The sequence below is a fragment of the Nestor notabilis genome, unplaced genomic scaffold (genome assembly GCF_000696875.1).
Source record: "Nestor notabilis isolate BGI_N333 unplaced genomic scaffold, ASM69687v1 scaffold2038, whole genome shotgun sequence".
NCBI classification, from domain to species: domain Eukaryota; kingdom Metazoa; phylum Chordata; class Aves; order Psittaciformes; family Psittacidae; genus Nestor; species Nestor notabilis.
In genome coordinates this window covers 7,277-18,836 of record NW_009941385.1, presented here as the reverse complement: position 1 = coordinate 18,836, position 11,560 = coordinate 7,277, and the positions used below count along the sequence as shown (strand labels likewise).

The 11,560-nt window shown below is 41.0% G+C and overlaps 1 protein-coding gene across 1 annotated transcript in view; it reads left to right on the top strand.

Annotated features, from left to right (window-relative positions):
* The window catches only part of LOC104410625 (proprotein convertase subtilisin/kexin type 5-like), a gene marked incomplete at its 5' end in the record, with an annotated part of 51,284 nt that extends 40,024 nt beyond the window's left edge, over positions 1–11,260 (top strand). The window contains 8 exons of the mRNA XM_010020855.1: positions 259–476; positions 1,481–1,717; positions 2,750–2,980; positions 4,822–4,999; positions 6,184–6,401; positions 8,392–8,507; positions 10,101–10,272; positions 10,857–11,260. Of these exons, the coding sequence (XP_010019157.1) occupies positions 259–476; positions 1,481–1,717; positions 2,750–2,980; positions 4,822–4,999; positions 6,184–6,401; positions 8,392–8,507; positions 10,101–10,272; positions 10,857–11,260 (1,774 nt within the window). The remainder of the gene's footprint in view (positions 1–258; positions 477–1,480; positions 1,718–2,749; positions 2,981–4,821; positions 5,000–6,183; positions 6,402–8,391; positions 8,508–10,100; positions 10,273–10,856) is intronic.
* Between the last annotated feature and the right edge of the window lie 300 nt (positions 11,261–11,560).

Here is an 11,560-nt window from a genome sequence, read left to right as displayed (position 1 = left end):
CTTTCCCTGATACCACTTCTTAGGGCCAGCTGTGCAAGAAAAAGATTTCATCTCTCTTTTCCCAAACATTATAGATATTTCTATTTATGTAAGGGGTAAACCAAGAAGTGACCAAGAAAGAAAGTTCAACTAGAGAGTAGGTACAAGGACAAACGAAGGCCAGACTCCTTTCTTTGTACTAACGGTCCACATTTTCTGCACTGGACTGTTTGATAACTACAGATTGACCAGCACTTTGTATTTGTTTTCATTCAATAGGGGATATTTTAATGATTCTGAGACTTGCAAGGAATGCAGTGGATCCTGTAAGACATGCGTGGGAACTGCAACCAAATGCCTGTCCTGTAAAAGTCCCTTGCTTCTGCAGCAGTGGAAATGTAAACCTACCTGTTCAGAGAAGCATTTTGCCTCTGAAGGAATCTGCAAACACTGCCCTGAAATGTGTCTGGAGTGCATTCACAATGAAATATGCAAAGGTATTATAAAGAACTGTTCTCATTTTGGCTAAAATCCATCTGGGTCTGTCTAGAGACAGACTGACAAGCACAAATCTGATGAGCAAAACTAAAAAAGAGATGTGTATATCACTGCCAATCTCTAAGACAAAGGTTAAGCCATCAGTGCTTTATGATGAGACTCAACTGTTTATGATGGGTCTAAACTGTTAATCTGTAAAGATTTAATATTGCTTTGTCTATGCCTGTTGCCCTATGGAGATTCCTGTTGATTTGATTCTATTTCTGACTTAGCGTACCCATGCCTAAACATTTGCATACACATCTACACCAATGTGAAATACAGAATGTTTATTTCCTAGTTTGGTTGAAGTTTACATCCATTTACCATTTTGCAAACGCCAACTCATGATAAAAAATTAAATCACTGTAATGAAACATATTAGGAAAGCCCTGAATATCCTGGTGAGCCTGAATGCTCCCACCAAAATTTCTAGGATAGTCAATACTGAGCAAGCCATTATGGAAATACAAACATGGATGAAATGAGAGGGAAAAAAAATCATAAGCAAAGCTATTAAACCGAGTACTCATATAAAATTAGAAGCTGAATCCCAGCTCTATGCAAAGACAAACATTCATGTCCATATAGTCTAGCCAGATGTGTATTTTAATAATAAATCAAACAGAACATCAGTTGTAGACATCCCCGATTTTGCAGGAAAACCATAGTATCTCAGGACCTATGTCCTGTGGCAGCACAGATTGGTTAGTATCAGCGAAGCTGAACTGGTGACTTCCCTTCTCAGTCTCTTGGTGTAACACAGAAGATTCTTTGTGAAAGTTGGGCCATTATGGGCGGTTTGTGGGGGGGAAGAGTCAAAAAAAGAAAGCACTGTCCTCTTACTTCCTGTTATGATAGGCACTGCAGGATTTGTGGTTTTCTAGGATTTCTTCACTCCCTCACTTGCAGAGGTCAAAATTTGCTGCACACTTATTTACCTGCTGTTTGCTGTCTCCTGCAGAGTGCATGGATGAGTTCTTCCTGCATGAGGGGAAGTGTGTGCAGGACTGCCCTTCTCACTTCTATGCTGAAGACAAGCACTGCTTTCCCTGCCATGCAGACTGCAAGGACTGTGATGGGCCGGACTCAGATGACTGCACTGAGTGTGCCATCAGCTACTTTGTCCTCTACAGCGGCACATGTTTTGAAGAGTGCCCTGAAGGGACTTACTTTGAAAAAGCCAGTGGAGACTGTCAAGGTTGGGAGCTCTTGTTTTCCCCAGAACAGTATAGAGATACAAATGGGTCTGGTTAAGGACCAAAAAGGCCTGCATGTGCCACCTAATGTTGCTATCATTGTCCTGGAAGCAGAAGAGATGGCTGATGCAGAAAAATAACAAGGCGTATCTTTCATAAGCAAAAAATGGAGGAAGCTGAGAGGAAGGTAGCAAAGCTAATTGTTTTTAATATTATGGGTGTCATGGTTTAAACCCAGCCGGTAACTCAGAACCACGCAGCTGCTCACTCACTCCCTGCCCTTCCTCCTCCCCCCTTTCCCGGAGGGCTGGGGAGGAAAATCGGAGGAATGTAACTCCCCCGGGTTGAGATAACAGCACTCCAGTAACTGAGGTATAATACAAACCACTACTGCTACCAATAATAATGATAAGGGAAATAACAAGGGGAGAGGACACAACCGCTCACCACCCACCAACTGATATCCAGCCCGATCCGAGCAACGATCTGGACCCTCTGGGTAACTCTCCAAAATCTCCCCAGTTTCTATACTGGGCATGACGTGCTGTGGTATGGAATACCCCTTTGGCCAGTTTGGGTCAGGTGTCCCGTCTCTGCTTCCTCCCGGCTTCCCCTCCTCCCTGGCAGAGCATGAGACTGAGAAAGTCCTTGGTCAGAGTAAACATTACTTGGCAACAACTAAAAACATCGGTGTTACCAGCGTTGTTCCCAGGCTGAAAGTCAAAAACACAGCTCTGCACTAGGTACTAAGGAGAAAAATGACTGATGTAGCTGAACCCGGGACAATGGGTAACCACTTTGGCGAAGTGCTGCATGTTGCTGGAGACTATGTTGAAAACCACTGTTCAGCAAAAGCAGTGCTAGCGCAAAAGAAAACCCACAGAACTGCCTGTATAAGATTGAAAACAGTAAAATGGGCTCTTTTTTTGAGACTATGCAGAAGCAGAGCTATTTCTCTGTTTTCCTCAAACCTCTCATCCTGATATCAGAAATGCAACAAGAAATGGTGACATTCCTACTATTTGTCATTTCAGCATGCAACAGGACGTGCCAGACTTGTTCTTCTTCCACTGCCTGCCTTACCTGCAGAAATGGCCTGATGCTGAACCATGACAGTCAGTGTGTGTCATCTGGATACTGCTCTCACACTGAGTACTACATTGAGAAAACTCAGACCTGTAAGCCCTGTCATAAGAAATGCTTCCACTGCTCTGGACCGACTGAACACCAGTGTCTTAGCTGTGCCAATAACCGCTATCTTCTCAGTAAGTGTCTTGTTTCTGCCTCTAGATTTTATTCTACACTGAATGCATGAACTAGGCAAGCTTCTGTCACATTTATGAAACATGGAGGGCTGCTTCAGGTGACGTGACAAGTAGAGATGATTACTTGTGCAGGGCTACCTGGAAATTCTTTGTGAGACTGGGCTTTCCACTCACTGTGGCCAAAGCAAGACTTGTAAGTAGCGACAAATACAAGACTGAAGAAAACTTGTAAGTTTCATGTACTACTGTTCCTATTATTTCCTACAATAAAAGATGAGGGGCATATCCTTAGGTTTTAGTCTGGTTTTGGTTTGTTTGTTTGGGTTTTTTTAATGTACACACAAAGAGCTCATATCTTCATGTTGGCTTGCTTAATCCTTGCAGAGATATGATGAGCAAAGCAATACTTAAGCACAGCTGTTAAAAAATTGTTCACAAATCACTAGGTCAGTATCTAGTGGATAGCTGAGGTGCAAAACAACTTTTCTGACTTTGGAGAAGAAGACTGTATTGTCTTAGAAACAAATTAATAAAAAGGAATAAATCTCAGAACTTAAGCTTTATTTCTTTACGTATACATTATAGAAAATCCTTGGGGGAAAAAGAATGCTATTTCCTGCAGGGAAAAAAAAAACCAACCTGAAGAGCTTGAATTAAATCTGAACCAAAGTTTTTGAGTCTGATTCTGATGAAGATTTTACCTACTTAGATTTCTAAGGTCTTGCATCAGACCTGGCTTTCTTATCAACACACTCAGCTTCTTTGCACCATTACAATTGGTAAAATTGATGAAAGTATATAAATAAACATCCTGGACTGGAGAAAGAATTGCAAAAAAACAGAAATAAGAGGAAGCATCCTCCTTTGCCCAGTTGCAACCCAAGAAGCAAAACTATAAAGACAAGCTAGATAATGAGTACAAGCTATAATGGATAATCATTGCTCTCTTAACTTGATGCACTTGCAGTTAGTTTTATCAGTTGTACCTTCTCATTCAAAATTCATAGAATCGTGTCATCACAGAATAGTTTGGATTGGAAGCAACCTTAAAGATCACCTAGTTCCACCCACCCTGCCATTGGCAGGGACACCTTACATGCAGCCAGGTTGCTCAAAGCCCCGTCCAACCTGGCCTTGAACAATTCCAGGGATGGGGCAGCCACAGCTTCCCTGGGCAACCTGTGCCAGTGTTCACCACCTTCACAGGGAAGAGTTTTTTCCTATTACCTAATCTAAACCTGCTTTCTCCCAGCTTAAAGGCATTACCCCTTCCCCTATCCCTACATGCCCTTCCTCTTCTAATGACCCTCTGAAATCTCAATGAAAATGTGGGATGTACCTAGTACATTTGGCAGTATTACAGGCACTTACTATAATCTGCTTTAGCAGCAGCCAAAGTTAGGGGTAAAGACAAATGAACAAATGTCATAAAATCTCAGATTTACCATCATATTTGTGATACACACAGAATACAACGAGGTTGATGCTTAGAGAGAAACCTAAGGAAAATAGCAATGCAGGTAGAAAGTTTCCCAGTTACTACTTCTTCTTTCATATATTCTGAAAGAAATCACAGCTGCCGTTCATTATTATGCATTATGCATTTATATTTCCCAAAGACAAAAAATTACCTGAAGAGCCTGCTAATGTACATAAAATGCAGAAATGAGGACTAATGAACTGATAAGACTTAGAAGAAACAAAAAATAATTACTATATACCAGCATTCTCTTGTTCTGGTACACATTCTAGCAGCATCTCCTGTCAGAAAGATTGTTTGAGATGTCTTATAGCAGCAAGTACTGAACATGATGTGTTATTCTGCATTGTTGTCTGTGCAGATGCAACCTGCGTTGAAACATGCCCAGATGGGTATTATGTTGACAGTGATGAGAGACAGTGTTCCCCATGCCACAGCGCCTGTGCCACTTGCACTGGAAAACACAGCTCACAGTGCCTTTCCTGCAAACCGGGCTGGTACAGACAAGGAAAAAGATGTGTAAACCAGTGTCCAGCAGGGTAAGGTCCAAGATCTTTAGCTAAGAGATACATCACAGAAAGAGCTTGGAGAAATTAGATCACTCAGCCCTATTCTATTTGAGAGTGAAATACAACTGAATTCTATTTTCAGGTGAAAAATTCTTATGCTGTCCCAGTACAAAGGTGGTGGAAAACCTTCCCTCACTTAGGAAACTCTAAAGTTGGTACCCAGACTGGGACTAGTTTTATGTGGTGTGTCCTTTCTTACACTCCAAGGATGCTCTTCGGTTATGTTTGTATGGGACAGTGTGAAGCAGAATAAATATAGGAAGCCACCTGTTAGCTTAAGTACAGGAAGCAGCATAACTTCTGCCAAGCACCCTTGCAGCCTTCACTTCATATGAAGTTACTTCTGGTTTGCACTGAGTAAATGTTAATAATGGTATATAATAAAACCAACCATTAAAACACCTTTCAACCGAGGACTCATAATTCTAGTCAGAAACTTCATTAATATGAGTCCATTTAATTTCAAAACCTGAATTCAGTGCACTTTTGTGATTATGTCTCCAAAATTCAAATTTGGGAAGTGGATCTGTGATTTCTGGTTCAGGTCCATTTCATTTCACAATATAGTACGATCACACTGGCTGTTAAACTGAGTTATCATCCCATTAAATTTGGAAGTCTGTAATGACCACATCTCAAAAAAAGCATTGTGCAGCAATTCCTCTTCTTCCATCAGCACAACTTAACTGAACACTGTTCTTCTGATAATATCCTTTGGGTAAGCCTGCTTGTGCACTGAAAGGAACTATGAAATTTCTGAATTTCCATCTGACAGCAGGTCATCAAGGACCAGTGAGGAATTCAGTGCTTACCCAAAGTCTCAAGGGTATCTCTGAGGGCCAAAACAGAGCTGAGGTTTTATGAGCCCTTCCTATACTTACTTTGAGTCTGAATTAACCCTAGATTTTAGAAGGCCTAACTTTATACACCCTAATCTACAAAGTCTTACTTTATAGCTGAATTCCAGTGGCCAAAGGGAATTAAATAAAATTAATTCTATTTTGACTGAGATTGCAAATATTTACTGCAATTACATCAATATATCACTTTCATACACTGATGCAGTCATAGTAAAAGCTAAGAATGAAGGATGTTTTGATTTTGCTGTCACTGCTGGGCTTTGTGCAAAGCCATGACTATCTGATCTGTTTCAGGTATTTTGCACAAAACTCCACTGGATCATGTGAGAGGTGCCACAAAGGTTGTAAGGAGTGCATGGGGCCTCAACCCACAGACTGCCTTCTCTGTGACACATATTTCTACCTGTTGCGTTCCAAGAATGAATGCATTAGCTCTTGTCCTGAGTATTACTATGAAAACAAGGACAACAATGTCTGTGAAAGATGCCACCCTTCCTGCCGAGCTTGTGAAGGTAAAAGCTTTGACAAAAATAAGGGTTATCAAAACACCTGCCAAGGATTATCAAAACACCTAACATCTCTTTAGGTTTTTTTACTCTCTGATCCAAGATCTGGAAACACCCCACTAAGACACACGCCATATACAGCACTACCAACCTGTCCATGACTTAAGTAGCTGCAGTGGGTGGTGCAGACGTCTCCTGGGGCTGTGGGCTCACCCTGGCCCTGAGTGATTTGCTGCTCTGGCTGCTCCATGCTGCCACCTTACTTTTAGAGTATTGATTGATCGAGATCAAAGTAGGTATATGAATTATTGCCAAGCTCCCCGCAGGGCTGCCTCCAGCCATGGAGCGCAAGTGTAAAGGCAGCCACTCATGGGGAGAGCTGGGAGCAAGTCCCAGTGCCAAGCCGTTGAAGGGAAACAGACAGCAGTAATGAATTTTCCATCAGGCAAGCCTCTCACAAAGATGCTCATCAACTTCAAAAAAAAATGGCTCTGTTGGATACAGAGCTGGACCATGTTCCTCACACAAACACTGAATAATTATTGAATTATACCTCACTCTTTGAGCTGTCCGTCTATGTGTTACTCTGTGAAAGTCAAGGAACCTAAATCCAATCACACATCTTTATAGTCTGCAAAAGGAAGAGTGATGTCTGCTGGTTTTAATATAGCTAAGTATTTTTCAAAAATAACTTTGAGAAACCATCTGTTTTGTTCTGTGACACACTTATGTATTCATTTGCTTCTTTTTCCTAATTCATCCAATTCTGAAGAAGCAGCATTAATCCCCTTGGATCCATTTGATGTCCTTTTCTATCTGAATAGCATTAGATGATAGCTAACAGGACCGCTGTGCAGCTTAGACCACACCTTACTGTAACATTCAAAATTTGTTTTGGATAGTGGATATACTGGGTAGCACAGACAGCTAATTGCAACATAACAATATTTAAAATTGTGGAAATAACTCTTAAAGTGAAACCACATTCAAGAACTACGAAAATGTAATTGTATAATAACATTATAGCAAGTAACATAAATATTTTAGCTTGAATTTGGGACAAAAAGATAGGCATTTTAATGTATAGATTACTTCCATTGATACTTACTTCATTTGGGATAAATAGTACAGGACAGACTTTCTATTGTGATTACGGAGACACTGAGATGAAACACAAACCAGTCCTCCTAAACAGCAAACCTATAGCTGTTCTAAAATGCATCTGTACTGTTGATGCGCGAGCGAAGAGATGTTGTGGTGTCTCGTTTCTCAAGAGCAGGAAGGCAAACCCTGTACTGCCAGAAAAATCACATAGTAAATTCACTGGGTTATAGAAGGCTGCTAATTTCAGCTGTTTAAGTGCTGCTGACGTCAGCTACTTACATTACCATTTTCTTGCTTTCAGATGGTGGCAGAAAATGCCCAGTTGCAGGGAAATGTATTTTAACGCATAGGACAAACCCTTCATTTCAATGTTTCACAGAAATACTGCATGCAGCATGTGTCTTCAAAAAGTCTCCAACACACAAAGTACATATGATGGTCTGTTTGCACCTAGCGAAGGATTTTTTTTCCCTTGCAGCTAAAGAACTTATTTTGCTTATTAAAACATAAACATATCTTAATTCATTGTGGTTTGGAAACAGTTAACTATCAGGCCTAATAAATATTGATTTTGTGAAGGGGAGCATGTGACCAAGGTTCTCCTTGGTCACAATTTTACTTCAGTGCATTGACCTAATCGGTTCCCCTGAAAGCGTCAGAGCTTCCATGTACAACTGATGCCCAGGTCAGCTTCTCATGGATACCAAAACACGTAAGAAATACACATAAAACTTCAAGACTAGGCCAAAGGTCCTCATGCTGAACTCCTCACTGCTGATTCTTGCTGTTGATAAATACCCTTTTCTTTGGTGGCAACAGTCAGAATAATTTTTAAAGGAAGTTAGATGACAATTTTCCTGTTGTAAATTTGTCGTTTTATTTACCTTTCTAGGGAAGGGAGCATTCAGCTGCACATCTTGTGTATGGAGCCACAGTTTATCACGTGGAATGTGCAACTCAGACTGTTTTGTAGGTGAATACAAAGTCCAGGAGACACCAGATCAAGAGGTACCTGATTGTAGGCATTTTCTTCTGTGATTTGTATGCTGAACTTTAACTTCTGAACACAATACAAACACAGAATGCTCTTCTCTGAGTTTTCAATGCTGCTTGTCTTTAAATGTGCTTATTTCTGTTTTTCCTTCTGGGGTTGTCTACTATAGAGTAATCCTCTACCATTAAATATAAAGGCACAACATTGTCAGTGACAATACCAAAGCCATGTGAACAAAATCAACTATATTAGTAATACAGCTTTTTTTCTTCTTCCAGTATAACTGAGATTTCCCTGTGAATTTCTGCTGCTTTGTCTGTAAGGAGTCACATGGCATTCCAGAGTGACAGCTCCGCTGGCAGAAACCTCTAGTTGAGGGACAGACTGAAGTTAACAGAGCTGTGTATGTAGTAGAGTAGAACCACAATTAGGTTTGGGTCTGTGCCACAAGTCTGGGCACTCTAGCTTCCAGATTTCCACACCAACTACCTTCCAAAGATGTTTATTCAAGAATATAGCAGCAAGGCACGCCAGCTGGCCTGAGATGCCGCTTACCCAGGAGTCTCTGGCCTGGAATATCCCCTTAGCAGTACTGCTTCATAACTGAGAGCTTGAGAAAACAGCCTACAAGCTGAGGACCACAGAGGTTCACAGTTCTTTGCACAAGCTTTGACTTAGAGAAACTGGACCTCCTAATGGACTTAATATGACCCTCCCAATGGACTTACTATGACCCTCCCATCTTGCCCAGGTTCTTTGATTCAGGACAAGCAGCCTCACAAGTCTGACTGCGAGTTTGATGAAAAGTTACTGGAGTTTCCAGATCCTTACAGTGGATATGGGGTCCTAGTCCCATGTCAGAAAAAGAGCAATTTTTTTTCCCAATAGGCCAGGAACTGCGAATACCAGACCTCAGAGTATTCTGCAAGGTAGATGTGACAATAGTGATCTCTGGTATTCTCTGTACACATAAGCTCCCAGGTGCCTATCTGGAATTTGAAAAGCGTATTTGAATCTAGGCTGTTTCTGTAAAACAGAACCAAGATAATCTAATAAAAATCTGGTTTGCTAGAAAATTTCCATCCAGCTGTATTCCTTATTTCTGCTCCTTCCCAAGGAATTTCCTTAGAAAGGAAACTCATTCTCTCAGCTGCCTTTTTTTTTTTCCCTTAGAATAATTAAAGTTGCTTCTCCCATGCCAGTTACTTTTAATGATACCACTGAGTACACTTTTTGAAGACCACTTTACCACTATTACTGCCAAAGAACTATAGCTGTGCTAGCATGGGACTAGCAAAACCAAAATACTTCCCAGCCAAAGAGCTTGCAGTCTGAATGAATTTTATCTTGCTGTCTAGCTAGGCCAGATCTCTAAGCTTCTACAAAACTTTCCTCCCCTCTCCATACACACAGATCACTGAGAACCCAGGAAATATGAAACAAATTTTTGTTTTCCTACTTCTCCCTGTATTTTGTCATTGACACCTGTGGTACCAAGATGACCATGCCCAGTGAATGACAGGACAGAACTGCCAGGACAGGTTCAAAGCATCTAAAATGAAAGGTGCATTGCTTGTGTTCTGTGTTTGAAGGAGGATGAGCCCAAGTGTGAGAGATGTGACAGCTCATGCACTGAGTGCAAGGGACCTGGGCCTCTCAACTGCACAGTCTGTCCAGCCACCATGCAGCTCTACCTGGCAGAAAGCCGCTGCCTGCCCTGCTGCCATGACTCGGACCTCGCAGGCACCCCAGAGTGCTGTGATTGCAATGAAACACAAGGTAGGACCATGCTGAAGAGCAGTAAAGGCGCTAAATGGCTTTAAAATCAACTAGGCTGACATGTGAAAATCAAAAGGGAATAAAGCAAAAATGCGCTGCCGAGATGCAGGCATACAGTGTGTTTCTACCAGAATAGGAAGGGCTTTACACAAAAAACAGCAATTGCAACTGGTGTATGAGACAGCACCTTCTTTTGCTCATGGCTTTTGTGTTAAATAGCCAGGCACTTCATAAACCAGGTGACTGGGAAGCTCTTGCTTCAACCGAGAGCCATCTGAAACAATGTCTTTTACACTCATCATGTCAAAATGTATTTGTGTGCCTGTTTTCTGGTCCTTTTTGAGTATTTCTAATCTAACACAAAAGCATAGCTATCCCAGCAACCTTGTTTATGTCCTTGTACCACCACAGCTACAGAACATAGTTGTGGTGCTGAAAAAGTATTTAGTCAAATGTGTTCAAAAATGTAAGCAGGCCTAAATGTTGTACTGGGTTTTCTGAAGATAAATACCCTCCTTTTCCCCCTCTGCAATACACACACATACAGGCTTATTTAATCTTTTTTTCTTTTACTGCTGTTGTAGATGACTGTGTATTACGGACCACTTTACCACCTGAGAGCAAAAGCAAAACTGCTTTCTTTGTTACTACCTGTATTTTACTTCTCCTTGTCATTGGAGCCATTGTATTCATCTGGAGAAAAACACGAGCCAAAACCCAGGCTGTCAATAAAGGCAGGTATGAGAAGCTGACAAATCACTCCAAAACCTTCCCTTCCTATGTGGGCAACTACCACGAGAGCACCAGTTACCAGGAAGATCAGGTCATAGAGTATAGAGATCGTGATAATGAAGATGATGATGAAGAAGATGACATTGTGTACATGGGCCAGGATGGCACAGTCTATCGCAAATTTAAATATGGACTTTTGGAGGATGATGAGGAAGATGAGCTTGAATATGATGATGAAAGTTATTCATTTAGATAACTCTTTACTAATTTATTAATTCCCTGCTGTGTTGCTTTTCCTATTAAATTACAGCAATTTAGTCGAGTATGTTTAGTTACTTCTTAGCATGCTGAGCTCAAGATTTTAGCTAACAATTATTGTGAGAGCAGAATGGTTTCTAGAAACATTTTTTCCTAAAGCATTATATAAATCCTTGCTAGCCTTTTAAGTAGCACTCCAGATGTAGACTGGTTAAGAGATTATGTTTCTGTGCATTTGGACAAAATGGAGAGTAAATCCTTTCCCAGTATGTATTTGTGTGCACTATTAACTAATACA